Raw genomic sequence first — 26336 nt, 5'->3', positions numbered from 1 at the left:
GAATCGAAAGCCTTGGCCAGATGAATGAATACGGCTGCACAGTAATGTTTCTTATCGATGGCGGGTAATATATCGTTTAGGACCTTGAGCGTGGCTGAGGTGCACCCATGACCAGCTCTGAAACCAGATTGCATAGCAGAGAAGGTATGGTGAGATTCGAAATGGTCGGTAATCTGTTTGTTGACTTGGCTTTCGAAGACCTTAGAGAGGCAGGGTAGGATAGATATAGGTCTGTAGCAGTTTGGGGTCAAGAGTGACACCCCCTTTGAAGAGGGGGATGACCGCAACTGCTTTCCAATCTTTGGGAATCTCAGACGACAAGAAAGAGAGGTTGAACAGGCTAGTAATAGGGGTGGCAACAATTTCGGCAGATAATTTTAGAAAGAAAGGGTCCAGATTGTCTAGCCCGGCTGATTTGTAGGGGACCAGATTTTGCAGCTCTTTCAGAACATCAGCTAACTGGATTTGGGAGAAGGAGAAATGGGGAAGGCTTGGGCGAGTTGCTGTGGGGGGTGCAGTGCTGTTGACCGGGGTAGGAGTACCTAGGTGGAAAGCATGGCCAGCCGTAGAAAAATGCTTATTGAAATTCTCAATTATAGTGGATTTATCAGTGGTGACAGTGTTTCCTATCTTCAGTGCAGTGGGCAGCTGGGAGGAGGTGTTCTTATTCTCCATGGACTTTACAGTGTCCCAGAACTTTTGAGTTAGTGTTGCAGGAAGCAAATTTCTGCTTGAAAAAGCTAGCCTTGGCTTTTCTAACTGCCTGTGTACAATGGTTTTTAGCTTCCCTGAACAGCTGCATATCACGGGGGCTGTTCGATGCTAATGCAGAACGCCATAGGATGTTTTTGTGTTGGTTAAGGGCAGTTAGGTCTGGGGAGAACCAAGGGCTATATCTGTTCCTGGTTCTAAATTTCTTGAATGGGGCATGCTTATTTAAGATGGTTAGGAAGGCATTTAAAAAAAAATAACCAGGCATCCTCTACTGACGGGATGAAATCAATATCCTTCAAGGATACCCCGGCCAGGTCGATTAGAAAGGCCTGCTCGCTGAAGTGTTTCAGGGAGCGTTTGACAGTGATGAGTGGAGGTCCTTTGACCGCTGACCCATTACGGATGCAGGCAATGAGGCAGTGACCGCTGAGATCTTGGTTGAAGACAGCAGAGGTGTATTTAGAGGGCAAGTTGGTTAGGATGATATCTATGAGGGTGCCCGTGTTTAAGGCTTTGGGGAGGTACCTGGTAGGTTCATTGATAATTTGTGTGAGATTGAGGGCATCAAACTTAGATTGTAGGATGGCTGGGGTGTTAAGCATGTTCCAGTTTAGGTTGCCTAGCAGCACGAGCTCTGAAGATAGATGGGGGGCAATCAGTTCACATATGGTGTCCAGAGCACAGCTGGGGGCAGAGGGTGGTCTATAGCAGGCGGCAACGGTGAGAGACTTGTTTTTAGAGAGGTGGATTTTTAAAAGTAGAAGTTCAAATTGTTGGTACAGACCTGGATAGTAGGACAGAACTCTGCAGGCTATCTTTGCAGTAGATTGCAACACCGCCCCCTTTGGCAGTTCTATCTTGTCTGAAAATGTTGTAGTTTGGGATGAAAATTTCAGAATTTTTGGTGGTCTTCCTAAGCCAGGATTCAGACACAGCTAGAACATCCGGGTTGGCAGAGTGTGCTAATGCAGTGAATAAAACAAACTTAGGGAGGAGGCTTCTAATGTTAACATGCATGAAACCAAGGCTATTACGGTTACAGAAGTCATCAAAAGAGAGCGCCTGGGGAATAGTAGTGGAGCTAGGCACTGCAGGGCCTGGATTCACCTCTACATCGCCAGAGGAACAGAGGAGGAGTAGGATAAGGGTACGGCTAAAAGCAATAAGAATTGGTCGTCTAGAACGTCTGGAACAGAAAGTAAAAGGTTTCTGGGGGCGATAAAATAGATTCAAGGTATAATGTACAGACAAAGGTATGGTAGGATGTGAATACAGTGGAGGTAAACCTAGGTATTGAGTGATGATGAGAGAGATATTGTCTCTAGAAACATAATTGAAACCAGGAGATGTCATCGCATGTGTGGGTGGTGGAACTAATAGGTTGGATAAGGTATAGTGAGCAGGACTAGAGGCTCTACAGTGAAATAAGCCGATAAACACTAACCAGAACAGCAATGGAAAAGGCATATTGACATTAAGGAGAGGCATGCTTAGTAGAGTGATCAAAAGAGTCCAGTGAGTAGTGAGGTTGGTAGGGGTCACGGCGATTCAGACAGCTAGCCGGGCCATCGGTAGCAAGCTAGCATAGGATGGAGATTTGTTTTTAACCACCTCGTGCGTTTCCGTCGGTAGGATTAGTGGGGTTCCGTGTGGTAGAGGGGATCATTACAATTCGCAAAAAAAATCCAATAGATATAGTTAGAGAAAAATTAAAATATATAAATAAATTGTCCGATAGGTCTATTCAGATAGCAGCCGATAAGACAGCTAACGATTAGCGGACCGCAGATGGGCATTTAGGTAACGTCGCGACGGAGGAGCCAGCCGGATAACTCCCTCGGGTAGATAACGTCGGTAGTCCAGTTGTGAAGGCCCGGTGGGGCTCCGCGTTGGCAGTAAAACGGGTCCGGATAGGTGATTGTTGCCCAGGAGTGACTGATGGAACTCTTCAGCTGGCTAGCTCCGGAATAATTGATATTTGCTCCGGAATCGACGTAAGCCGATAGTCACACGGATAGCAGGTAGCTAGCGGCGAGATCCAGGTATAAATGTCCAGAGTTAGCGGTTGAAATCCGGGGACATGGAGAGAAAAATAGGTCCGGTATGTTCCGAGCCGCGCCGTACAAAACTGGCGATAGATTTTCGAGCTAAAGGATAGCTGAATACTAACGATTAGCCAGTAAAGAAGCTATCTAGCTTCTGGTTAGCTTCAGGCTAGCTTCTGGCTAGCTTCTATGGAGAATTACAGATTTAAATTAAATTGGTGAGGCGGGTTGCAGGAGAGTGTTTTGAAGATGAGTTTATGGAAAATAAAAAATATATATAAAAATATAAAAAATATAAAAAAAAAAAAGACAGGATTGTGTCTGCACAAATCTGGGGAAGGGTACCAAAACATGTCTGCAGCATTGAAGGTCCCCAAGAACACAGTGGCCCTCATCATTCTTAAATGGAAGAAGTTTGGAACCACCAAGACTCTTACTAGAGCTGGTCCCCCAGCCAAACTGAGCAATTGGGAGAGAAGGTCCTTTGTCAGGCAGGTGACCAAGAACCCAATGGTCACTCTGAAAGAGCTCCAGAGTTCCTCTGTGGATATTGGGAGAACATTCCAGGACAACCATCTCTGCAGCACTCCACCAATCAGGCCTTTATGGTAGAGTGACCAGACGGGAGCCACTCCTCAGTATAGGCACATGACAGCCTGCTTGGAGTTTGCCAAAAGGCACCTAAAGGACTCTCAGACCATGGGAAACAAGATTCTCTGGTCTGATGAAACCAAGATTGAACTCTTTGGCCTAAATGCCAAGCGTCATATCTGGAGGAAACCAGGTACCGCTCATCACCTGGCCAATACCATCCCTACTGTGAAACATGGTGGTGGCAGCATCATGCTGTGGGGATGTTTTTCAGCGGCAGGGACTGGAACACTAGTTAGGATCGAGGGAAAGATGAACGTTCGCAAATAACAGAGATCCTTGATGAAAACCTGCTCCAGAGTGCCCAGGACCTCAGACTGGGATGAAGGTTCACCTTCCAATAGGCCAATGACCCTAAGCACACAGCCAAGATAACGCAGGAGATGCTACAGGACAAGTCTCTGAATGTCCTTGAGTGGCTCAGCCAGAGCCCGGACTTGAACCCGATCTAACATCTCTGGAGAGACCTGGAAATAGCTGTGCAGTGACGCTCCCCATCCAACCTGACAGAGGTTGAGAGGATCTCCAGAGAAGAATGGGAGAAACTCCCCAAATACAGTTGTGCCAAGCTTGTAGCGTCATACCCAAGAAGACTCGAGGCTGTAATCACCGCCAAAGGTGCTTCAACAAAGTACTGAGTAAAGGGTCTGAATACTTACAGTATGTAAATATGATATTTCAGTTCTTTATTGGTAATACATTTGCAAAAATGTCTAAAAACCTGTTTTTGCCTCATTTGATAAGGGAAAACAATTATTTTAAAAGATTTTAGAATAAGGCTATAACAAAATGTGGAAAAAATTAAGGGGTCTGAATACTTTCCGAATGCACTGTAGTCAATTGTTCTCTAATATAATCAATATGCTTTCCAAAAGATCATTTAGAATCTATCCTCAAACCCAGATATTTCAAACAAACAATCAACACTTTCAAGCATTGTTCCATCACTTCAATGAATTTTGAAATTTCCAGCTATGGAGTTCATTCTGTGTCATACCAAACAGCATTTTTTATTTCATTTCAACTTTATTTAACCAGGTAGGCTAGTTGAGAACAAGTTCTCATTTACAACTGCGACCTGGCCAAGATAAAGCATAGCAGGGTGAACAGACAACAACACAGAATTACACATGGAGTAAACAATAAACAAGTCAATAACACAGTATGATATAGGACTTTGGAGTTGCTTGTATCTGTAAATTATTTGAACTGGATGTATACTGCACTGCATCATCAGCGTATAAGTGATCTTGTGTATCCTGACAAATTAGAGGCAATTCATTTATGACTATAGAGATTGATGTACTGAGTCCAAGAAGTTGTGATTTGTGTCCGTCTATGAAAACACATTGTTTTCTAATGCTAAAATATGCATGAAACCAGTTTAGTGATCTGTTAGTGAAACCAATGTTAACGTTTTGCTAGTAAAATAGAATTCCCAACTAAATCAATGATGGCACCAGTTAGTTGGCCTTGGTCAGATTAAGAATATAAATCATTAGTAAATTTCAATAACGCTGTAGGTGGTAGAAATGTTGGGTCTAAAGCCAGATTATTTCAAAGGTAATTTGTGTATTTTCAGAACTGCTGTGGATTTTTGTTTTTATTTTTTGTAAGACTATCCATATAGGAGGCTTTTCTAGCTTTAGTTTTACCAGTGTTTCATAATTTTCTATAGAACTCCAAATCAGTTGGATCTTTGGTGACCATTTTTTCTACTGTACTTTGCCCAGGCTTTATACCCCTTTCTCTGAACAACTGTATTAAGTTAGAGCTAACCCAGGGAAGGTGAAGGCCCTTAATAACCTGTTGTGACTAGGGGGCAGTATTTTCATTTTTTGAAAAAAAAATGTTCCCTTAGTAAACGGGATATTTTGTCAGGACAATATGCTAGAATATGCATATAATTGACAGTTTAGGATAGAAAACACTCTAACGTTTCCAAAACTGTAAAAATATTGTCTGTGAGTATAACAGAACTAATGTTGCAGGCGAAAGCCTAAGAAAAATCCAATCCGGAAGTGCCCCATGTTTTGAAAGCGCTGCGTTCCAATGAGTCCCTATTGATCAGTGAATGGGCTATCAACCAGATTACTCTTTCTCCGTATTCCCGAAGGTGTCTACAGCATTGTGACGTAGTTTTACGCATTTATGTTGAAGAATACCCGTAAGCGGCTACATTGCGCAAGTGGTCACCTGATGCTGCCAGAGAGATTCTCGCGTAAAATACAGAGGTAGCCATTTCTCCAATCGGTCCTACTGAAAAACGAATTGTCCCGATGGATATATTATCTAATAGATATTTTAAAAACACCTTGAGGATTGATTATAAACAACGTTTGCCATGTTTCTGTCGATATTATGGAGCTAATTTGGAAAACGCCGTTTTCGAGACTGCAATTTCCGGGCGATTTCTCAGCCAAACGTGAAGAACAAACGGAGCTATTTCGCCTACAAAAATAATATTTTTGGAAAAAAGGAACATTTGCTATCTAACTGGGAGTAAGTAAGGAAATAAAAAACAACAGTAAAAATACAGTGAATAATAACAGTAGCTAGGCTATATATAGTAGCGAGGCTATATACAGTAGCAAGGCTATATACAGGCACCGGTTAGTCGGGCCTAACTTTCACTGTTCTCCAAAGTTGCATGTTTATCACATACCTTTTGTGAATTCAGTGAGAAAGTAATCCCATGGATTTTGGGCTGTTGTGATTAGTTAGAATCTTTGCCAGTTTAAGGATATTAATTAATCAATTAAATAAATCAATATGTCTTAAATTAATACATTTGGGTGGTGCTTTTGTTATTTTAATTTTCCACGCGAGGACACTCAGGTCCAAGCCACTGTAATTTTTGGTCCAGTTCTTGTCCAATCCAAGGTCATTGTTCCCCCACCATCAGACTGATGTACCTTTGTCTTTTCTAAGTGGCTGCTGGTTGTCCGCCAGGGCACTAAGGTGTGTGGCTCATGTCACAACATTCATTTGCATAATTTCGTCTGGTGTTGGCGAAAGATCAAACCGCTGCATCCTGCCATAAGGGAGAGAAAGTGTTTGGAATTCAACAGAGACGTAATAAGACCCCCTTCCCACAAGAAACACTGGTTGACCAGCCAATCTTACCGTTTCCTTCTCCAAAACATTAGTACTCCAAACGCTGCAACCAGCAAGATGGTTACTATCACACCACCTACACCTAGGATTTCCATTCAATGGGAACAAGAGAGAAACAAAACCATCAGGAGAAAGGACTCAGACTTACTTCCTGTTATACTCCTTCTCTCCCTCCCTGTAATCTCTGTGTGGTAGCCTACTCACCCGCATATATGGCTGTAGCAGAACTCTTCCCAGTGCTTCCATCTGAGAGTGAGAGAGAAAGAGAGACTGCATAAGTAATTAAAAGTCTTGAGAGATTCATGAGTGTGGTAATAATGGTCAAAGGGGCGGCAGGGTAGCCTGGTGGTTAGAGTGTTGGACTAGTAACCCGGAAGGTTGCAAGTTCAAACCCCCAAACTGACAAGGTACAAATCTGCCCTCATTGAAAATAAGAATTTGTTCTTAACTGACTTGCCTGGTTAAATAAAGGTAAAAAAACACAAAAAAAGAATGATGCCAGGAAATGGTTGTAGTGAGTGTGTAGTTAGCATGGCCATGCCAGGGGAGATCAGTGGGAGTGAAGCCAGCTGGCAGAGGAACACAGGCAGTTTTCTCTAAAGACTAGCATTGTCTAGCACAGCGGTTCCAAAGCTAGGGGTCGCGATCCTAAGTGGGGTCACCGGATATAAAAATGGGGTCGCGGGAAAATGTTCAATGTGTGGGGAGGCACCGGCAAAGAAGCTCACATCAATACCTTTGTCAGATATATATTTAACTAGGCAAGTCAGTTAAGAACAAATTCTTATTTACAATGACGGCATAGGAAAATTGGGTTAACTGCTTTGTTCGGGGGCAGAACGACAGATTTTTACCATGTCAGCTCGGGGATTCGATCTTGCAACCTTTCGGTTACTGGCTCAACGCTCTAACCACTAGGCTACCTATATAATTTATGTGATTGCTAGCAATCAAGAGGAAACTAAAAGACTCAAAAACTCACATGATCTCCAATGAGCGTTAGCTGTGAGGACAGAGGTGCCCATGCATTGACTTTTGTTCGCTGTACATGTCGGACATAATATTCTGTCTCACGATTCCTGAGCATGAAACGGCACAGGGGATGTTCAAATCAAATATCTAATCAAATTTTATTCGTCACATACGCCGAATGTTCAGTGAAATGCTTACTTACGAGCCCCTAACCAACAGTGCAGTTTTATAAAATACAGATAAGAATAAGAGATAAAAGTAACAAGTAATTAAAGAGCAGCAGTGAAATAACAATAGTGAGTCCATATACAGAAGGGTACCGATACAGGGTCAATGTGCGGGGGCACCCGTTATAGAGTTATCAAAGTGATTATGCATAGATGACAACAGAGAGTAGCAGTGGTGTAAAGAGGGTGTGTGTGGGGGGGGGGGGGGGGGGGCACTGCAAATAATAGGTAGCCATTTGACTAGATGTTCAGGAGTCTTATGGCTTGGGAGTAGAGGCTTTTTAGAAGTCTCTTGGACCTAGACTTGGCACTCCGGTACAGCTTGCCATGCAGTAACAGAGAACAGTCTATGACTAGGGTGATTAGGGCCTTCCTCTGATACCACCTGATATAGAGGTCATGGAAGGCAAGAAGCTTGGCCCCAGTAATTTACTGGGCCGTTCGCAATACCCTCTGTAGTGCCTTGGAGGCGGAGCAGTTGCCATAACAGGCAGTGATGCAACCAGTCAGGATGCTCTCGATGGTGCAGCTGTAGAACTTTGAGGATCTGAGGACCTATGCCAAATCTTTTCAGTCTCCTGAGGGGGAATAGGTTTTGTTGTGCCCTCTTCATGACTGTCTTGGTGTGCTTGGACCATGTTAGTTTTTTGGTGATGTGAACACCAAGGAACTTGAAGCTCTCAACCTGCTCCACTGCAGACCTGTCGATGAGAATGGGGGCGTGCTCGGCCCTCGTTTTCCTGTAGTCCACAATCATCTCCTTTGTCCTGATGACGTTGAGGGAGAGGTTGTTGTCCTGGCACCACACCGCCAGGTCTCTGACCTCCTCACTATAAGCTGTCTCGTCATTGTCGGTGATCAGGCTGTTGTGTCATCGTCAAATTCAATGATGGTGTTGGAGTCATGCCTGACCGTGCAGTCATGAGTGAACAAGGAGTACAGTAGGTGACTGAGCACACACCCCTGGGGGGCTCCTGTGTTGAGGATCAGCGTGGGGGATGTGTTGTTACTTACCCTTATCACCTGGGGGTGGCCCATCAGGAAGTCCAGGATCCAGTTGCAGAGGGAGGTTTTTAGTCCCAGGGTCTTTAGCTTATTGATGAGCTTTGCAGGCACTATGGTGTTGAACGCTGAGCTGTAGTGAATGAATAGCATTCTCACATAGGTGTTCTTTTTGTCCAGATGGGAAAGGGCAGTGTGGAGTGCAATAGAGATTGCATCATCTGTGGATCTGTTGGGGCGGTATGCAAATTGGAGTGGGTCTAGGGTTTCTGGGATGATGGTGTTGATGTGAGCCATGACCAGCCTTTCAAGGCACTTCATGGCTACAGATGTGAGTGCTACGGGTCGGTAGTCATTTAGGCAGGTTACCTTAGTGTTCTTGGGCACAGGGACTATGGTGGTCTGCTTAAAACATGTTGGTATTACAGACTCAGACAGGGAGAGGTTGAAAATGTTAGTGAAGACAATTGCCAGTTGGTCAGCGCATGCTCGCAGTACACGTCCTGGTAATCCATCTGGCCCTGTGGCCTTGTGAATGTTGACCTGTTTAAAGGTCTTACTCACATCGGCTGCGGAGAGCATGATCACACAGTCTTCCGGAACAGCTGGTGCTCTCATGCATGTTTCAGTGTTATTTGCCTCGAAGCGAGCATAGAAGTAGTATAGCTTGTCTGGTAGACTCGTGTCACTGGGCAGCTCTCGGCTGTTCTTCCCCGTGTAGTCTAATGGTTTGCAAGCCCTGCCACATGACGAGTGTCAGAGCCGGTATAGTACGATTCGATCTTAGTCCTGTATTGATGATTTGCCTGTTTGATGGTTCGTCGGAGGGCATAGCGGGATTTCTTATAAGCTTCCGGATTAGAGTCCCGCTCCTTGAAAGCGGCAGCTCTAGCCTTTAGCTCAGTGCGGATGCTGCCTGTAATCCATGGCTTCTAGTTGGGGTATGTACGTACAGTCACTGTGGGGATGAAGTCATCAATGAAGCCAATAACTGGTTAAACTATCCACAATTCAATGGATTTCTGGTAAGTTTTGATTAAGGAAAAAGGAAACCGCACACTGCTCTTGACAGTATCACTGATATTTAATAAGCTTACTTAATAAGCTCAAAGCTCTGACGAAGGCCGTGAGGCCGATACGTAAGCTTAGTATCACTGATATTTAATAAGCTTACGTATGGAAGGAGGTTTTCACTCAAAATCTCACGATACATGGCCCCATTCATTCTTTCCTTTACACAGATCAGTTGTCCTGGTCCCTTTGCAGAAAAACAGCCCAAAGCATGATGTTTCCACCCCCATGCTTCACAGTAGGTATGGTGTTCTTTAGATGCAACTTTGTCCTCCAAACACGACGAGTTGAGTTTTTACCAAAAAGTTCTATTTTTGGTTTCATCTGACCATATGACATTCTCCCAATCTTCTTCTGGATCATCCAAATGCTCTCTAGCAAACTTCAGTCGGGCCTGGACATGTACTGGCTTAAGCAGGGGGACACGTCTGGCACTGCAGAATTTGAGTCCCTGGCTACGTAGTGTGTTACTGATGGTAGGCTTTGTTACTTTGGTCCCAGCTCTCTGCAGGTCATTCACTAGGTCCCCCCGTGTGGTTCTGGGATGTTTGCTCACCGTTCTTGTGATCATTTTGACCCCACGGGGTGAGATCTTGCGTGGAGCCCCAGATCGAGGGAGATTATCAGTGGTCTTCTATGTCTTCCATTTCCTAATAATTGCTCCCACAGTTGATTTCTTCAAACCAAGCTGCTTACCTATTGCAGATTCAGTCTTCCCAGCCCGGTGCAGGTCTACAATTTTGTTTCTGGTGTCCTTTGACAGCTCTTTGGTCTTGGCCATAGTGGAGTTTGGAGTGTGACTGTTTGAGGTTGTGGACAGGTGTCTTTTATACTGATAACAAGTTCAAACAGGTGCCATTAATACAGGTAATGAGTGGAGGACAGAGGAGCCTCTTAAAGAAGAAGTTACAGGTCTGTGAGAGCCAGAAATCTTGCTTGTTTGTAGGTGACAAAATACTTATTTTCCACTATGATTTGCAAATAAATAAATAAAAAATCATACAATGTGATTTTCTGGATTTTTTTTTCTCATTTTGTCTGTCATAGTTGAAGTGGAGTGGGAAATGATAAACTACAGGCCTCTCATATTTTTAAGTGGGAGAACTTGCACAATTGGTGGCTGACTAAATACTTTTTTGCCCCACTGTACCTGATTTTTTTGTTAACTTATGTAAAGTAAATAGTAGCCGACAGCAAAGTGTGTTTAAATCATTTTTAACTTGTTAACAATTTCTGCTAGTTAGTTTTTGCTACCATGTGGGTTTTAGCTTACTTGAGTCTGCTAACTGAGGAGTGTTAATTGTTGGGGTGGTGTTGTCATCATGTTTGACAGTCTCCTGGAGGGGAAGGAGTCTCTCCAATAAATGGCCATATCACAGTCTGCCAATATGGACAGCCCCAGCAAGAGGATCCTCCTGGATGATGTATTTTGGGAGAGCGTGGTAAGCAGCCTGAAACTCCTGAAACCTATAGCAGTAGCCGTTGCACAAATTGAGGGAGACAATGCCATCCTGTCTGATGTTCAGACTCTGCTTGCAGATGTAAGAGAAGAAATCCGTACTGCCCTGCCCACTTCACTGTTACTCCAAGCAGAGGAAACTGCAGTTCTGAAATACATCAAAAAGCATGAAGACTTCTGCCTGAAGCCCATGCACGCCGCAGCATGCATGTTGGGTCCCAAGTATGCTTGCAAGAGCATTCTGTCTGGTGCAGAGATCAACAAGGCCTATGTCATCACTACTGTGTCTTGCCACCTTGGCCTGGATGAGGGCAAGGTTCTTGGCAGTCTGGCGAAGTACACTTCCAAGCAAGGGCTTTGGGATGGATATGCAATATGGCAGTCGTGCCAACATATCTCATTAGCCACCTGGTCGAAGGGACTTTGTGGATCTGAGGCTCTTTCCCCGGTTGCCTCCATCATCTCCAAATCCCACCAACATCAGCCGCCTCAGAGCGTAACTGGTCCTTGTTTGGGAACACACACACCAAAGCACGCAACATGCTGACCAATACAAGGGTTGAAAATGTGGTGGCCATCCGGGAAAATGTTTGGCTTTTTGAACCTGACAACAACCCATCCTCAACAAGGTTGGAAAGTGACAGTGAAGATGAGGCCTCAGAGTCTGATGTTCAAGAGGTGGACATTGAGGAGGTCCAGGGAGAAGACATGGAAGCCTGAGAGGAATACAACCAAAGCTTTAGTTTCTAGACTATCATTTTACAGATGTATGTTGAAAACATTTTTGGGAGATTGGGGATCATTCAATATTCCCTTTCTTTTGTTGTTCAGTAAAATCATCCCATGTGAAGAGTCAACTCATTTAATTAAAGTTCAATTCGTAACAGATACATTTGGGAGACTGAATGAACTGAACACAAGCATGCTGGGTCCATTTCAAGGACAGCTTTTTTCCATCTACGTAACATTTCAAAAATCAGAAACTTTCTGTCCAAAAATGATGCAGAAAAATTCATCCATGCTTTTGTCACTTCTAGGTTAGACTACTGCAATGCTCTACTTTCCGGCTACCCGGATAAAGCACTAAATAAACTTCAGTTAGTGCTAAATACGGCTGCTAGAATCCTGACTAGAACCAAAAAATTTGATCATATTACTCCAGTGCTAGCCTCTCTACACTGGCTTCCTGTCAAAGCAAGGGCTGATTTCAAGGTTTTACTGCTAACCTACAAAGCATTACATGGGCTTGCTCCTACCTATCTCTCTGATTTGGTCCTGCCGTACATACCTACGGTCACAAGACGCAGGCCTCCTAATTGTCCCTAGAATTTCTAAGCAAACAGCTGGAGGCAGGGCTTTCTCCTATAGAGCTCCATTTTTATGGAACGGTCTGCCTACCCATGTCAGAGACGCAAACTCGGTCTCAACCTTTAAGTCTTTACTGAAGACTCATCTCTTCAGTGGGTCATATGATTGAGTGTAGTCTGGCCCAGGAGTGGGAAGGTGAACGGAAAGGCTCTGGAGCAACGAACCGCCCTTGCTGTCTCTGCCTGGCCGGTTCCCCTCTTTCCACTGGGATTCTCTGCCTCTAACCCTATTACAGGGGCTGAGTCACTGGCTTACTGGGGCTCTCTCATGCCGTCCCTGGAGGGGGTGCGTCACCTGAGTGGGTTGATTCACTGATGTGGTCATCCTGTCTGGGTTGCCCCCCCCCCCCTTGGGTTGTGCCGTGGCGGAGGTCTTTGTGGGCTATACTCAGCCTTGTCTCAGGATGGTAAGTTGGTGGTTGAAGATATCCCTCTAGTGGTGTGGGGGCTGTGCTTTGGCAAAGTGGGTGGGGTTATATCCTTCATGTTTGGCCCTGTCCGGGTGTGTCCTCGGATGGGGCCACAGTGTCTCCTGACCCCTCCTGTCTCAGCCTCCAGTATTTATGCTGCAGTAGTTTATGTGTCGGGGGGGCTAGGGTCAGTTTGTTATATCTGGAGTACTTCTCCTGTCCTATTCGGTGTCCTGTGTGAATCTAAGTGTGCGTTCTCTAATTCTCTCCTTCTCTCTTTCTTTCTCTCTATCGGAGGACCTGAGCCCTAGGACCATGCCCCAGGACTACCTGACATGATGACTCCTTGCTGTCCCCAGTCCACCTGGCCGTGCTGCTGCTCCAGTTTCAACTGACCTGAGCCCTAGGACCATGCCCCAGGACTACCTGACATGATGACTCCTTGCTGTCCCCAGTCCACCTGACCGTGCTGCTGCTCCAGTTTCAACTGTTCTGCCTTATTATTATTCGACCATGCTGGTCATTTATGAACATTTGAACATCTTGGCCATGTTCTGTTATAATCTCCACCCGGCACAGCCAGAAGAGGACTGGCCACCCCACATAGCCTGGTTCCTCTCTAGGTTTCTTCCTAGGTTTTGGCCTTTCTAGGGAGTTTTTCCTAGCCACCGTGCTTCTACACCTGCATTGCTTGCTGTTTGGGGTTTTAGGCTGGGTTTCTGTACAGCACTTTGAGATATCAGCTGATGTACGAAGGGCTATATAAATACATTTGATTTGATTTGATTTGGGTGGGTAAATAAGAAAAAACATTCTACAGATGACTGAATGAATCAGTGAATTCAGAGGAAAGACCTTCTTATTGGAGAGAGTCTTTCAAAAACCAACCATGCACCCTTCCCTCGGCGGTGCATTTTTCTAAACAGAAAACAGCATCAGTAAGTGTCTCACATGAGTGATGACTGCTCACCTTCAGCGCTTTGAAGTGCACTTTCGGACCTACTTCCCAATCCATTTGACTGTGATCCTGGATCAGTTGACATGCCGGTAAGTCAAATTGAACAGGTGATCGAGGTGTCATGTGACCGAAAGCATTCAGGGGTCACCATGGAGGAGTATTGGTTCCTGACTCAAGGGGAATACCCTTCCGTCTTCCTCTGTGCGTTCAAAACAAATGGGAACTCAGAAATCTCAGACTTATGACTTCAGTGCGTTTAAGACAACTGGGAACTCTGAAAAGAACGATCTCTGACTGGGAAAAATAGTTTTGAACGGTCATCCAACTCTGGAACTCAAGCCTCTTTCTAGAGCTCCGACTTTCCGACCTGAAGATTACTGACGTCATTATTTGACCGGGTACTTTTCTGAGTTCTCAGTTGTCTTGAACGCACCATAAAGCTCATGCCACCCTTCACCAGCTCATATCTGTGTGAAGCTGGATTCCGTGCTCTCGTCTGCATTAAAACCAAATACAGATCGAGGTTGGATGTGACAGCAGAGATGAGGTGCGCACTGTCGACCACGCCCCTGATTTTGAGAAGCTCCGACACTACATGCATCTAGCACACCCATCTCATTAGTGTTGTTGAGAAAATATAAATTGTCAGACTAATTTGCAATTGACTGTCATAGACCGAAATAAAAAAGTAACATTGGCTGTTAATTACATTTGAATAACATTTGTTTTACATGGTTGGGGCAATGAGAATTTTCAGATATCAAAATGGGGTCGTGGGCCAAAGAGTTTTGGGAACCCCTGGTCTAGCATGAACAACAAAGAACAGTACACCAGAATGGACCATTACCCAACATATATTTTTCTTGCATTTATTTAAGGATCTATCTGTACTATTTAGTAAAGTGATATACTATGGGACAAGTCTCCTCACCGCCAACTGGATACTCACTGGAGGTTGGGGCTCTGTTGGGGACACAGTAACTCTCTGATGGAGAAACAGTCTTCGTGGAGACAGAGGTCACCGCACTGGACTTATTCACTGGCACTGATGTGATGTCACTGATGATGGTGGTTGTCACTGTAACCGTAGTAATGACCTCTTGGGTCTCTGTGACAGAATCTAGGGTTAGAGGGAAAAGGTCAGAGTAACAGTTTTAACTGACTTGTCCAACTATACCTCATAGAAGCAAGGCAGCAATTGATGAAAATTGGGAGGGACATACGCAGTGTTTGAGATAAAAGTGAACTGAGAGTGGTTGGTCTTGGGCTAACTCTCTCTGTGGGCACTGAGAGGTGCGTTGTAGGAAATTGAGTTGTCTTGTGGGTTGTTGAAGCTGTTGGGGGAGAGAGGATGAAAGAGGTCTGTCACAGGAAATCAATACAACCAGGACAGGGACTTAAAGTGCCTTCAGAGAGTATTCACACCCCTCAAATTCTTCCACATTTTGTTGTGTTACAGCCTGAATTTAACATTGATTGAATTGAGCTTTTGTGTCAATGATCTACACACCATACCCCATAATATCAAAGTGGAATTATGTTTTTAGAAATGTTTGCAAGTTCATTTAAAATGAAAAGCTAAAATGTCTTGAACGTTGCTTAACAAGTCACATAAGTTGCATGGACTCACCCTGTGTGCAATACTAGTGTTTAAAACTTCTAATGCAGCTGTTTAGCTTAATATCAAATCATTTCTGGGTAACAATTAAGTAACTTACTGAGAATTGGTTAAAACAAAACCAAAATAACAACAACTTTGCTAGGACTGTCTTGGAGTGGTCTGAGTCCGGAGGGGGAAACAGAAAATTAGCTGTTATTAGCAGAGGTTTAGAACTGTCTTTCTAATTGGTCTATTAACTAATTTACCGCATGGTGATGTCACCAGGCAGGCCAAAACGCCATCCCTTTTCAAACAGCTCCTACACTAAAAGGGTATTATCATAATTTTCACAGTATTAGTGTGGAAATATAGAGTACCAGTCAAGAGTTTGGACACACCTACTCATTCAAGGGTTTTTCTTTCTTTGTTTACTATTTTCTACATTGTAGAATAATAGTGAAGACAAACTTTTAAATAATAAATATGGAATCATGTAGTAACCAAAAAAGTGTTAAACAAATCAAAATATGTTTTATATTTGAGATTCTTCAAAGTTGCCTTGATGACAGCTTTGCACACTCTTGGCATTTTCTCAACCAGCTTCAGGAGGTGTGCCTTGTTAAAAGTTAATTTGTGGAATTTCTTTCCTCCTTAATTCATTTGAGACAATCAGTTGTGTTGTGAGAAGGTAGGGTTGGTATACAAAAGAGAGCCCTAGTTGGTAAAAGACCAAGTCCATATTATGGCAAGAACAGCTCAAATAAGCAAAGAGAAATGACAGTCCACCGTTACTTTAAGACATGAAGGTCAGTCAACGCGGAAAATGTCAAGAACTTTGAAAGTTTCTTCAAGTGCAGTTGCAAAAACCATCAAGTGCTATGATGAAACTGGCTCTCATGAAGACTGCCACAGGAAAGGAAGACCCAGAGTTACGTCTGTTGCAAGTCCAATAGAGCCCAAATAAATGCTTCAGAGTTCAAGTAACGGACACATCTCAACATCAACTGTTCAGAGGAGACTGCGTGAATCAGGCCTTCATGGTCGAATTGCTGCAAAGAAACCATTACTAAAGGACACCAATAATAATTAGAGACTTGCTTGGGCCAAGAAACACGAGCAATGGGCATTAGACCGGTGGAAATCTGTCCTTTGGCCTGATGAGTCCAAATTTGAGATTTTTGGTTCCAACTGCCGTGTCTTTGTGAGATGCAGAGTAGGTGAACGGATGATCTCTGCATGTGTTTGTTCACCCCGTGAAGCATGGAAGAGGTGTGATGGTGTGGGTGTGCTTTGCTTGTGACACTGTCAGTGATTTATTTAGAATTCAAGGCACACTTAACCAGCATGGCTACCACAGCATTCTGCAGTGATACACCATCCCATCTGGTTTGCACTTAGTGGGACTATCACATGTTTTTCAACAGGACAATGACCCAAAATACACCCCCGGCTGTGTAAGGGCTATTTGACCAAGAAGGAGAATGGTGTAGTGCTGATTCAGATGACCTGGCACCCACAATCACCTGACCTCAACCCAATTGCAATGGTTTGGGATGAGTTGGACGGCAGAGTGAAGGAAAAGCAGCCAGCAAGTGCTCAGCATATGTGGGAACTCCTGCAAGACTACATTCCAGGTGAAGCTGGTTGAGAGAATGCAAAGAGTGTGCAAAGCTGTCATCAAAGCAAAGGGTGGCTACTTTGAAGAATATGAAATCTAAAACCCTTCTTTGGTTACTACATGATTCCACATGTGTTATTTCATAGTTTGATGTCTTCACTATTATTCTACAATGAAGTAAAAAATAAAGAAAAACCCTTGAATGACTGTTGACAATTAAATCCATTGTAATTCCACTTTGTAACAGAACAAAATGTGGAAAAAGTCGAAGGGTGCGAATACTTTCTGAAGGCACCGTAGGTCCCAGCCCAAGTCAAACAAACACCTGCACACAATGTGGGGTTGGACACAGAAACCGCTCAAATCACAGAGAGAATCACATCGTGTACTCAGACGGTTGATAAACACAGCCTGATCAATGTCAGTGGACCCTTTCCCTTAGGTCAGCGTTTCCCAAACCAAGGGGGTGCACATTTTGGTTTTTCCCTAGCACTACACAGCTGATTCAAATAATCAACTAATCCTCACGTGTTGAATCAGCTGTGTAGTGTTAGGGCAAAAACCAAAACGTGCAACCCTTGGGCTCCCGAGGACCAAATTTGGGAAACGCTGCCTTAGGTCTATTGGCAATGTACAGAACGTTCCATACAATGTATCTTTCCATATACTGTATCACACAGATCATGTACCCAAAAGGTTAGGAGAAAGTGAAAGTAGTGGTGCTGAATCACAAGAAGTGGAAAGGAGAGAGGATATGTTGACGGCAGTCAGTTATTTTTAGTCTGGTATTACAAGAAATATACACCAACTCCCCTATGGTACTTTCCATTTGCTTTCCATAGTACTTTCAAACTTGTACTTCTTTATTTTTTTTAACTGCCTTATGTTCAAACCATACAGTAACATTATGGAAATGTTGTGCAGCTGACCGATTGGCTCATTTCCCAGATATCAGAGATAATGATTCTCTCTCTCTCTACTGACAATTTACCCCAGTGTTTTACCCAAAAGGCTCAGACTTTTCTTTTTCCCCTGTATGGGGAAGTGTCTCACTGGGCCATGGCTCCGGTGGACGTGCTCTGACTTGGAGCCAAGGCAAGGCTATGGGTACTTTTCAGCTGTCATTTACATAAGTGGCTAACTGTGAACTTTAACACCTTCTCACAAAAGCAACAATCTTGAATGATGCCGAGTTTGTGGATTATGCTCGCCACAAGTCATTAGTGACGAACTCCTGATGAAAACACAATAATAGCACTAGAGCATTAACATAAAACACTGGTGAGACCCAGGTGTGGGAGTAAGTCTAGATGGAAAAGTGCCCACATCACCAACGAACTATCATGGTCCAAACATACCAAGACAGTCATGAAGAGGCCACGACAAAACCTTTTGCCCCACAGGAGACTGAAAAGATTTGTCATGGGCCCCCAGATCCTCAAAAGGTTCTACAGCTGCACCATCGAGAGCATCCTGACCGGTTGCATCACCGCCTGGTATGGCGCTACAAAGGGTAGTGAGAATGGCCCAGTACGTCACTGGGGCCAAGCTTCCTGCCACCCAGGACCAATATAATAGGGGGTGTCAGAGGAAAGTCCATAAAATTGTCAGAGACTCCAGTCACTCAAGTTATAGACTGTTTTCCCTGCTACCGCACGGCAAGCGGTACCGGGGTGCCAAGTCTAGGACCAAAAGTCTCCTCAACAGCTTCTACCCCCAAGCCATTAGACTGCTGAACATTTCATAAAAATCGCCACCGGACAATTTACATTGACCCCCCCTGTACACTGCTGCTACTCGCGGTTTGTTTGTTACCTATGCATAGACAATTCGCCCCCACCTACATGTACAGATTATTCTTATTGTGTTATTTTTAATTATTACTTCTTTTTTTTGCCTACTTGGTAAATAATTTATTCTTCTTGAACTGTTTGTTAAGGGCTTGTAAGTAAGCATTTCACGGTAAAGTCTACACTTGTTGTATTCGGCGCATGTGGCAAATGAAGTTTGATTTGCTGGCTGCTGGCTTTAATCTCATTGATCTCCCCTGACATGAAACCCCCTACAACCATTTCATGCCATCAGGCTTTGGCATTTATTAACAACATTCCTAAATCTCTCTTTCTCTCTCTGGCAGAGACAGGCAGGCATGCAGACAGGCAATACTCACGTTCTATCGTAGTTGGAATGGATGGGTCAGCTGGAATAAGCATGTGAGAATCAGCCAGACAATACACACGTTTGTTCCAAATATCTAGTCTCATACCTGCTCTTTATATGTAAATGATATGCATTCCAGATATAGTCTATAGTTGGAATACCTTATCTTATAGGTGTGGCTTGTCTGTCTAAATGTGTCATAGGAGCATCTACTTACGTATGCATATCAGTGTTGGGAGTGTCCACTGAAGAACCTGACCAATCCGTTTGCACTTGATGAGATTGGAGGTTCCCGCCTTCCTCACATAGCCATCCACACACTGGTAGCGCAGAGATTCGTTTTCTTGATAAATTTCCCTCGTGTTCAAAGGCTTGGTGAGCTTCCAATGAGACAGGGGTGGGCACACGTCTGAGGGGTGATGAGAAGGTGACTAAGTAAATAAGGTGTGTTCCCATAATACTGGGGTGGAACCAAAGCCTCAGTGGTGCAGTCACGATTTGAACATTTTGGGGGACCAATTTTGTCTTGGGGGGGAATGCATGGAGACTTTTATCTCCCTCACCAGCTTTAAACATCTGCTATCTGAGCAGCTAACCGATCGCTGCAGCTGTACATAGTCCATCTGTAAATAGCCCACCCAATCTACCTACCTCATCCCCATACTGTTTTTATTTATTTACTTTTCTGCTCTTTTGCACACCAGTATCTCTACCTGCAAATGACTATCTGATCATTTATCACTCCAGTGTTAATCTGCAAAATTGTAATTATTCACCTACCTCACACAATGTATATAGACTATTTTTTTCTACTGTTTGTTATTGACTGGTTTATTGTTTACTCCATGTGTAACTCTGTTGTTGTCTGTTCACACTGCTATGCTTTATCTTGGCCAGGTCGCAGTTGTAAATGAGAACTTGTTCTCAACTAGCCTACCTGGTTAAATAAAGGTGTTCTCAACTAGCCTACCTGGTTAAATAAAGGTGTTCTCAACTAGCCTACCTGGTTAAATAAAGGTGTTCTCAACTAGCCTACCTGGTGAAATAAAGGTGTTCTCAACTAGCCTACCTGGTGAAATAAAGGTGTTCTCAACTAGCCTACCTGGTTAAATAAAGGTGTTCTCAACTAGCCTACCTGGTGAAATAAAGGTGTTCTCAACTAGCCTACCTGGTGAAATAAAGGTGTTCTCAACTAGCCTACCTGGTTAAATAAAGGTGTTCTCAACTAGCCAACCTGGTGAAATAAAGGTGAAATAAAATAAATTAAAAAATTCTGCATTTTAAAGCCCCATTGCATATGTTATCAGATTATTCTGTTTAACAATTAAGTACCTACTGTAATAGTTGTCCACTCAAATTGTCCAAAATAAACTATTTTTCAATCAATAATTGTGCTAGGACTATCTGGGAGTGGTCTGAGTGGGGAGGGAAGGGCACCTAAGCAGTGCCACAATGTTAACCACAATGTGGCTCAATCCACCAGAGCGGAGGGACCTAATGGGAGGGATATGTCATCAGAAAATGAGCTGTTATTGGTCAACTAACATACCATCTGGTAATGTCACTAGGCAAGCCTAAACTCCATCCATGTAACATTTGCTGATTAGGAGGTCCTGTGAAGATTTTGTGGATTGTATTTTCAACTAGCAACTATTATCATTTCACATGATCACAAAAAAAAAATCACTTTTACAGTGTTAGTTTCTTCAGTTGTAGCATAATATAATACATAATAAAAAAAATAATTAATTTTGACTGCACTAGGCCTTTAACAATGTTTGCCATTACTCATGGGCTGCCTTCCAAACACTTAAAAGACACACCCTCGTCCACTTACTGTACCCTTGCCTTATGCCCTTCCACTTACTGTATCCTCACCTTATGCCCGGGTCCAAATAATTAGCCAAGCAAGGGAAGTTTGCAACGTAAGCCCCTCAGCCCTCGTTTTTAGTCGGCTTTGCGAGTGTACAATTATGTTCACTCCAGGGCCTGAAACCCCCCATAATTCAATTCGCGACCATTGTACATCCGCTAAGAAAGGTCTGTGAAAACTTAAAAACAACATCAATGGAGAAATCAACATACAACAACGTAAGTAAAAACGAATGCAAATAAGTTAGAAAGTGTGCTACTAATGCACATGACTGCACAAACACGTCTCGTAAAAGTAAATATGTTTTTGTTTGGTTATCTTTTGAGAAATACATTTTTTTCCTTCTTCAGAAGCTAGGCAGACTAACGTTAGTTAGCAAATTAATTTGCTAGCTATCATTCAGTAGGCATATATTAATAATTATTTAATACAAGTAGACATGCACTCAATTGACTGTTGTGCATATAAAGTACCTGGTGGCTGAAAACACAATCATCGCAGGATGAACGAGTGACAAATTTCCAGCCAAGGGCGGTCCAATTAAAAATCATTCCTACCTCCCTCGCCCCTTGCCCTGTCAGTGTATATTCGTCAAACTTCATGATTCGTCATCAGAAGTGTCCACTTAATTTGAGGGCTGAGGGGATAGGGTGTGTCTTTTAAGTGTTTGGACCTCAGCCCAGGTCTCTCTGGAAGGTTAGTAGAAAACAGGGTCACACATGGTGTTTTTTGGTAGTCTTAAAAATCTTCATGGTATCAAAAGTATACACCTCACACACATATGGTTATTGACACAAATTGAAGAAGACACCTGTACCGTGTCAGATATTGAGTTGAAATGGAGTCTGAGTTTACATCCCAATATTACACTTGAACTTTCTGTCCAAAAAGGAGGCAGAAAAATTAATCCATGCTTTTGTTACTTCTAGGTTAGACTACTGCAATGCTCTACTTTCCGGCTACCTGGATAAAGCACTAAATAAACTTCAGTTAGTGCTAAATACGGCTGCTAGAATCCTGACTAGAACCAAAAAAATTTATCATATTACTCCAGTGCTAGCCTCCCTATACTGGCTTCCTGTTAAGGCAAGGGCTGATTTCAAGGTTTTACTGCTAACCTACAAAGCATTACATGGGCTTCCTCCTACCTATCTTTATGATTTGGTCCTGCCGTACATACCTACACGGTCACAAGACGCAGGCCCCCTAATTGTCCCTAGAATTTCTAAGCAAACAACTGGAGGCAGGGCTTTCTCCTATAGAACTCCATTTTTATGGAATGGTCTGCCTACCCATGTGAGAGACGCAGACTCGGTCTCAACCTTTAAGTCTTTACTGAAGACTCACCTCTTCAGTGGGTCATATGATTGAGTGTAGTCTGGCCCAGGGGTGTGAAGGCTCTGGAGCAACGAACCGCCCTTGCTGTCTCTGCCTGGCCGGTTCCCCTCTCTCCACTGGGAATCTCTGCCCATAACCCTATTACAGGGGCTGAGTCACTGGCTTACTGGTGCTCTTTCATGCCGTCCCTAGGAGGGGTGCGTCACTTGAGTGGGTTGAGTCACTGACGTGATCTTCCTGTCTGGGTTGGCTCCCCCCCTTGGGTTGTGCCGTGGCGGAGATCTTTGTGGGCTTTACTCTGCCTTGTCTCAGGATGGTAAGTTGGTGGTTGAAGATATCCCTCTAGTGGTGTGGGGCTGTACTTTGGCAAAGTGGGTGGGGTTATATCCTTCCTGTTTGGCCCTGTCTTTCTATGGAGTTTTCCTAGCCACCGTGCTTCTACACCTGCATTGCTTGCTGTTTGGGGTTTTAGGCTGGGTTTCTGTACAGCACTTTGAGATATCAGCTGATGTACGAAGGGCTATATAAATACATTTGATTTGATTTGAATATACAACACAGAAGCTCAAAACATATAAACCCCTAGTTTGTTTTTGAGGTGTCCATGAAGAGCACTACTCAAAGATGCTCTGTTGGTCAATATTTCCCTTCAGTGAATCCCTATCATCTTCTAAAACGTATATTTAAAAAAAAGTATTGCCAAAATGACATTCTTTGATTATAGACAATAACGTTTTCATGTTTTTATGAGTGTTTGAGTTTGGTCTCTGTCTGCTTAGACTGCTTTCAGGGTAAGGAAACATGGTTTCTTTCAGCATTTCCCAAACAGGGACTAGTGATTAGGCCTTCTTCCTCTGGGGACCAATTGGGAAAGAAATAATTGACCATCACTTTTTTATTAAAAACATTTACATTTTTCTTTACATCTACAACCCTAACACATAGGCTATGGTTGGTTTAAGATAGTAATAACATGGACAATCAAGCTTTTTGATTCTCTATTTTAGGTAACCTGGTAGTGTCTGAAACAAATGTGTAAAAAGGATTTGATATAACTGCAATAAATAACATACAAATACACTGAGTGTACAAAACATTATTGAGTTGCACCCCCTTTCGCCCTCAGAACAGTCTCAATTCGTTGGGGCATGGAATCTAAAAGGTGTTGAAAGCGTTCCACAGGGAAGCTGGCCCATGCTGAATGCTTCCCACAGTTGTGTCAAGTCGGGTGGATGTCCTTTGGGTGGAGGACCATTCTTGATACACAAGGGAAACTGTTGAGCGTGAAAAATCCAGCACCTGGCACCTACTACCATACCCCGTTCAAAGGCACTTAAATATTTTGTCTTGCCCATTCATCCTCTGAATGGCACAAAATACACAATCCATGTCTCAATTGACTCAAGGCTTAAAAATCATTCTTTAACCCGTCTCCTCCCCTTCACCTACACTGATGGAAGTGGATCTCAATAAGGGATCATAGCTTTAACCTGGTCAGTCTATGTCATGGTTCCATGTAGAACCCTTTCGCCAGAGGGAACCAAAAGGTGTTCTACCTGGAACCAAGAAGGGTTCTGTAAATGGTTATCCTATGGGAACTGCCAAAGGACCCTTTTAGGTTCTAGATAACGTCTTTTAAGAGTGTTGTTCAATCTATGCAGATGGCAGCACCCAACCACAAGCACACACACACACGGTTTTTATTTAAAGAAGAAAAAAATTATCTCCGATTTATTTTAAACTAGCATTTGGTTAAATGTTATTTCTAGCGGTAAATGTGTGCTTATAGTATTGTTTTATTTGGTAAGTGTGGTATAAACCGCGTTTATAAACGCAACAGAATAAAAGTTGGTGTTATTTTGTAGCCGTAGCTAGTTGACTAGCTAGCAGCAAGCAAGGGATACGAACGTTGCCACTGAGCACGGCAAACGAACATAAAGAACGAACTAATCGAACGAACGACTGGATCGCTCATTTAGCTAGATAAATAGTTTTGCTGCTAGCAAACCTACTTATATGAGGATAAATATCGAACTAGCAACCAAAATATGAAAAAGTATGCATTCGTTATTTTTATTTGTAATTATACGGAAGAAAAAAATATATATACCTGTAAATGTGTGATTTCTTTGGCAACTGTACTATAAGCGGGATAAACAACGCCGTTCTGTAAAATACATTGGGAAAATAATTCGTAAAGGGACGACGTTTATCCCTTACTATACATAATTGTAACAGACAAAATGTACTGACCTCGACTGACAGTATTGAGTCGACACACTTTGACGATAAGAAGGAGGGAAAGGAGACGCAGCCGCATGACCCTGGAGCCTGCTATTCCAATGTTTAAATAAAGGACTCACTTTCAAGTCTCTTTGATGATGAACTAAGTCACAGGAAAATAATATGCCACTCCGAACGTTTGATATGGTCTGTGTTAACGCCGCAAACCTTTCATCCACATTACATGTGTAGCTCCCACTTTGGCACTTTCACTTTCATTTTCAATCATTGACGGCTACTATTACAACCTGGACTCAGGGGTAGACGTAACATAGTAAATGTAAATCTTCAATATTAAAATGAGTATGATATGTTACGTTTCCTATGGTATGTATTGATTTGTGGATTTCCATCCATTTTGTATAGCTAGGTCGCCAACGTTATCAGGTTAAAGGTTAAATAAAAATTATAATAAATTAAAAACCTAGAGGTTAGGAGTTGGGATTAGCTAACATGCTAAGTAATGCGGAAGTAGCTAAAAAGTATTGAGTAGTTGCAAAGCTGATAATTAGATAAAATGCCAAAGTTGTCCATGATGGGATTTGAACACCTACCCTTTGAATGCTAGACATGGCTTGTGTTGGTTTGAATTCCAATATACAATCATTAATTCCAATTGTAAGACTATGTCATAGATTGTTATAACTAACCAACGATAGACCACAGAAACATCGAAGGGACAGCAGTGGAGAAGGTGGAACATTTAAAATTCAAGCCCCTAACCAGGAATGCAATTAAAAAAATATGAATAAGAAATAAAAGGAACAAGTAATTAAAGAGCAGCAGTAAAATAACAATAGTGAGACTATATACAGACTATATATCAAGAGAAGATTCTCAAAATGGAAAAGTTTAATGGGAATTTATTATTAAACTTTATTTAACTAGGCAAGTCACTTAAGAACAAATTCTTATTTTCAATGGCAGCCTAGGAACAGTGGGTTAACTGCCTGTTCAGGGGCAGAACGACATATTTGCACCTTGTCAGCTCGGGGGGTTTGAACTTGCAACCTTCTGGTTACTAGTCCAACGCTCTAACCTCTAGGCAACCCTGCCAGCCCATGAATGTGGAAGCGATGTGAAGGTTAAGTGCTGTAATTGTGGGGGAGAACACAGTGCAGCATTTTGTGGATACCAGGTACAGAGAGAGGCTAGAGAGGCTCAGAGATATCGGATTAGTCATAATGTATATGTATCGTACGCAGAGGCCGTAAAACAGATTGGTAGAACTACAGTGAGGACTGATGGAGCTTACCTGTAGTAAATGGACCTACTTTTGGGGCTGGTGCTTCTGATGGTCCTGGCATGGTTTCGAGGCCTGTTCAGAAATCTCATGCTCATTAATGTGCAAGGTGTGTTAAACAATAGGGTCCCGTCCTCCCAGGCCTGCATGATGTAGGATCAGATAGGGCAAAGTAGTGGAACAGTGGTGAGTGTAGGGATAGTTGGCATGGTCATTTTTCTTGCCATT

At 43.1% G+C, this 26336-nt stretch overlaps 1 protein-coding gene across 9 annotated transcripts; it reads right to left on the bottom strand.

The window, feature by feature from the left end:
* Positions 1-5004: 5004 nt before the first annotated feature.
* On the bottom strand, positions 5005-25104 carry LOC139378629 (interleukin-15 receptor subunit alpha-like). 9 transcript variants are annotated; one of them, XR_011628310.1, is made up of 9 exons: positions 24836-25082; positions 19589-19780; positions 19382-19411; positions 15217-15327; positions 14943-15113; positions 14006-14192; positions 6732-6773; positions 6537-6609; positions 5005-6444 (listed from the first exon to the last, which is right to left on the bottom strand). XR_011628310.1 is itself a non-coding variant. In XM_071120968.1 (8 exons), exons 1-8 carry the CDS (start codon positions 24900-24902, stop codon positions 6381-6383), a joined length of 750 nt encoding a protein of 249 aa, XP_070977069.1. In that variant the 5' UTR covers positions 24903-25104; the 3' UTR covers positions 5005-6380. The 9 variants fall into 9 exon arrangements, 6 of the variants coding, with proteins under 6 accessions (XP_070977069.1, XP_070977070.1, XP_070977068.1 ...); XR_011628311.1 differs by having other exon boundaries at positions 6537-6603; XR_011628312.1 differs by lacking the exon at positions 19382-19411 and having other exon boundaries at positions 6537-6603; positions 24836-25073.
* Positions 25105-26336: the final 1232 nt, after the last annotated feature.

This window comes from Oncorhynchus clarkii, chromosome 21, assembly GCF_045791955.1.
Source record: "Oncorhynchus clarkii lewisi isolate Uvic-CL-2024 chromosome 21, UVic_Ocla_1.0, whole genome shotgun sequence".
Classification (NCBI taxonomy): domain Eukaryota; kingdom Metazoa; phylum Chordata; class Actinopteri; order Salmoniformes; family Salmonidae; genus Oncorhynchus; species Oncorhynchus clarkii.
The sequence above is the reverse complement of the archived record's forward strand: the minus strand, read 5'-3'. Positions and strand labels throughout refer to the sequence as shown.

Excerpts from the sequence above, each read along its gene's own strand:
- LOC139378629 (XM_071120967.1), bottom strand. The coding sequence starts at position 24,902 with ATGCGGCTGCGTCTCCTTTCCCTCCTTCTTATCGTCAAAGTGTGTCGA. Across the intron at positions 15,114-15,216 it reads ACTTTTATCTCAAACACTGC|ATTCTGTCACAGAGACCCAA; the intron begins GTATGTCCCTCC and ends CTCTAACCCTAG. Across the intron at positions 6,610-6,731 it reads TGCTACAGCCATATATGCGG|GTGTAGGTGGTGTGATAGTA; the intron begins GTGAGTAGGCTA and ends TGGAAATCCTAG.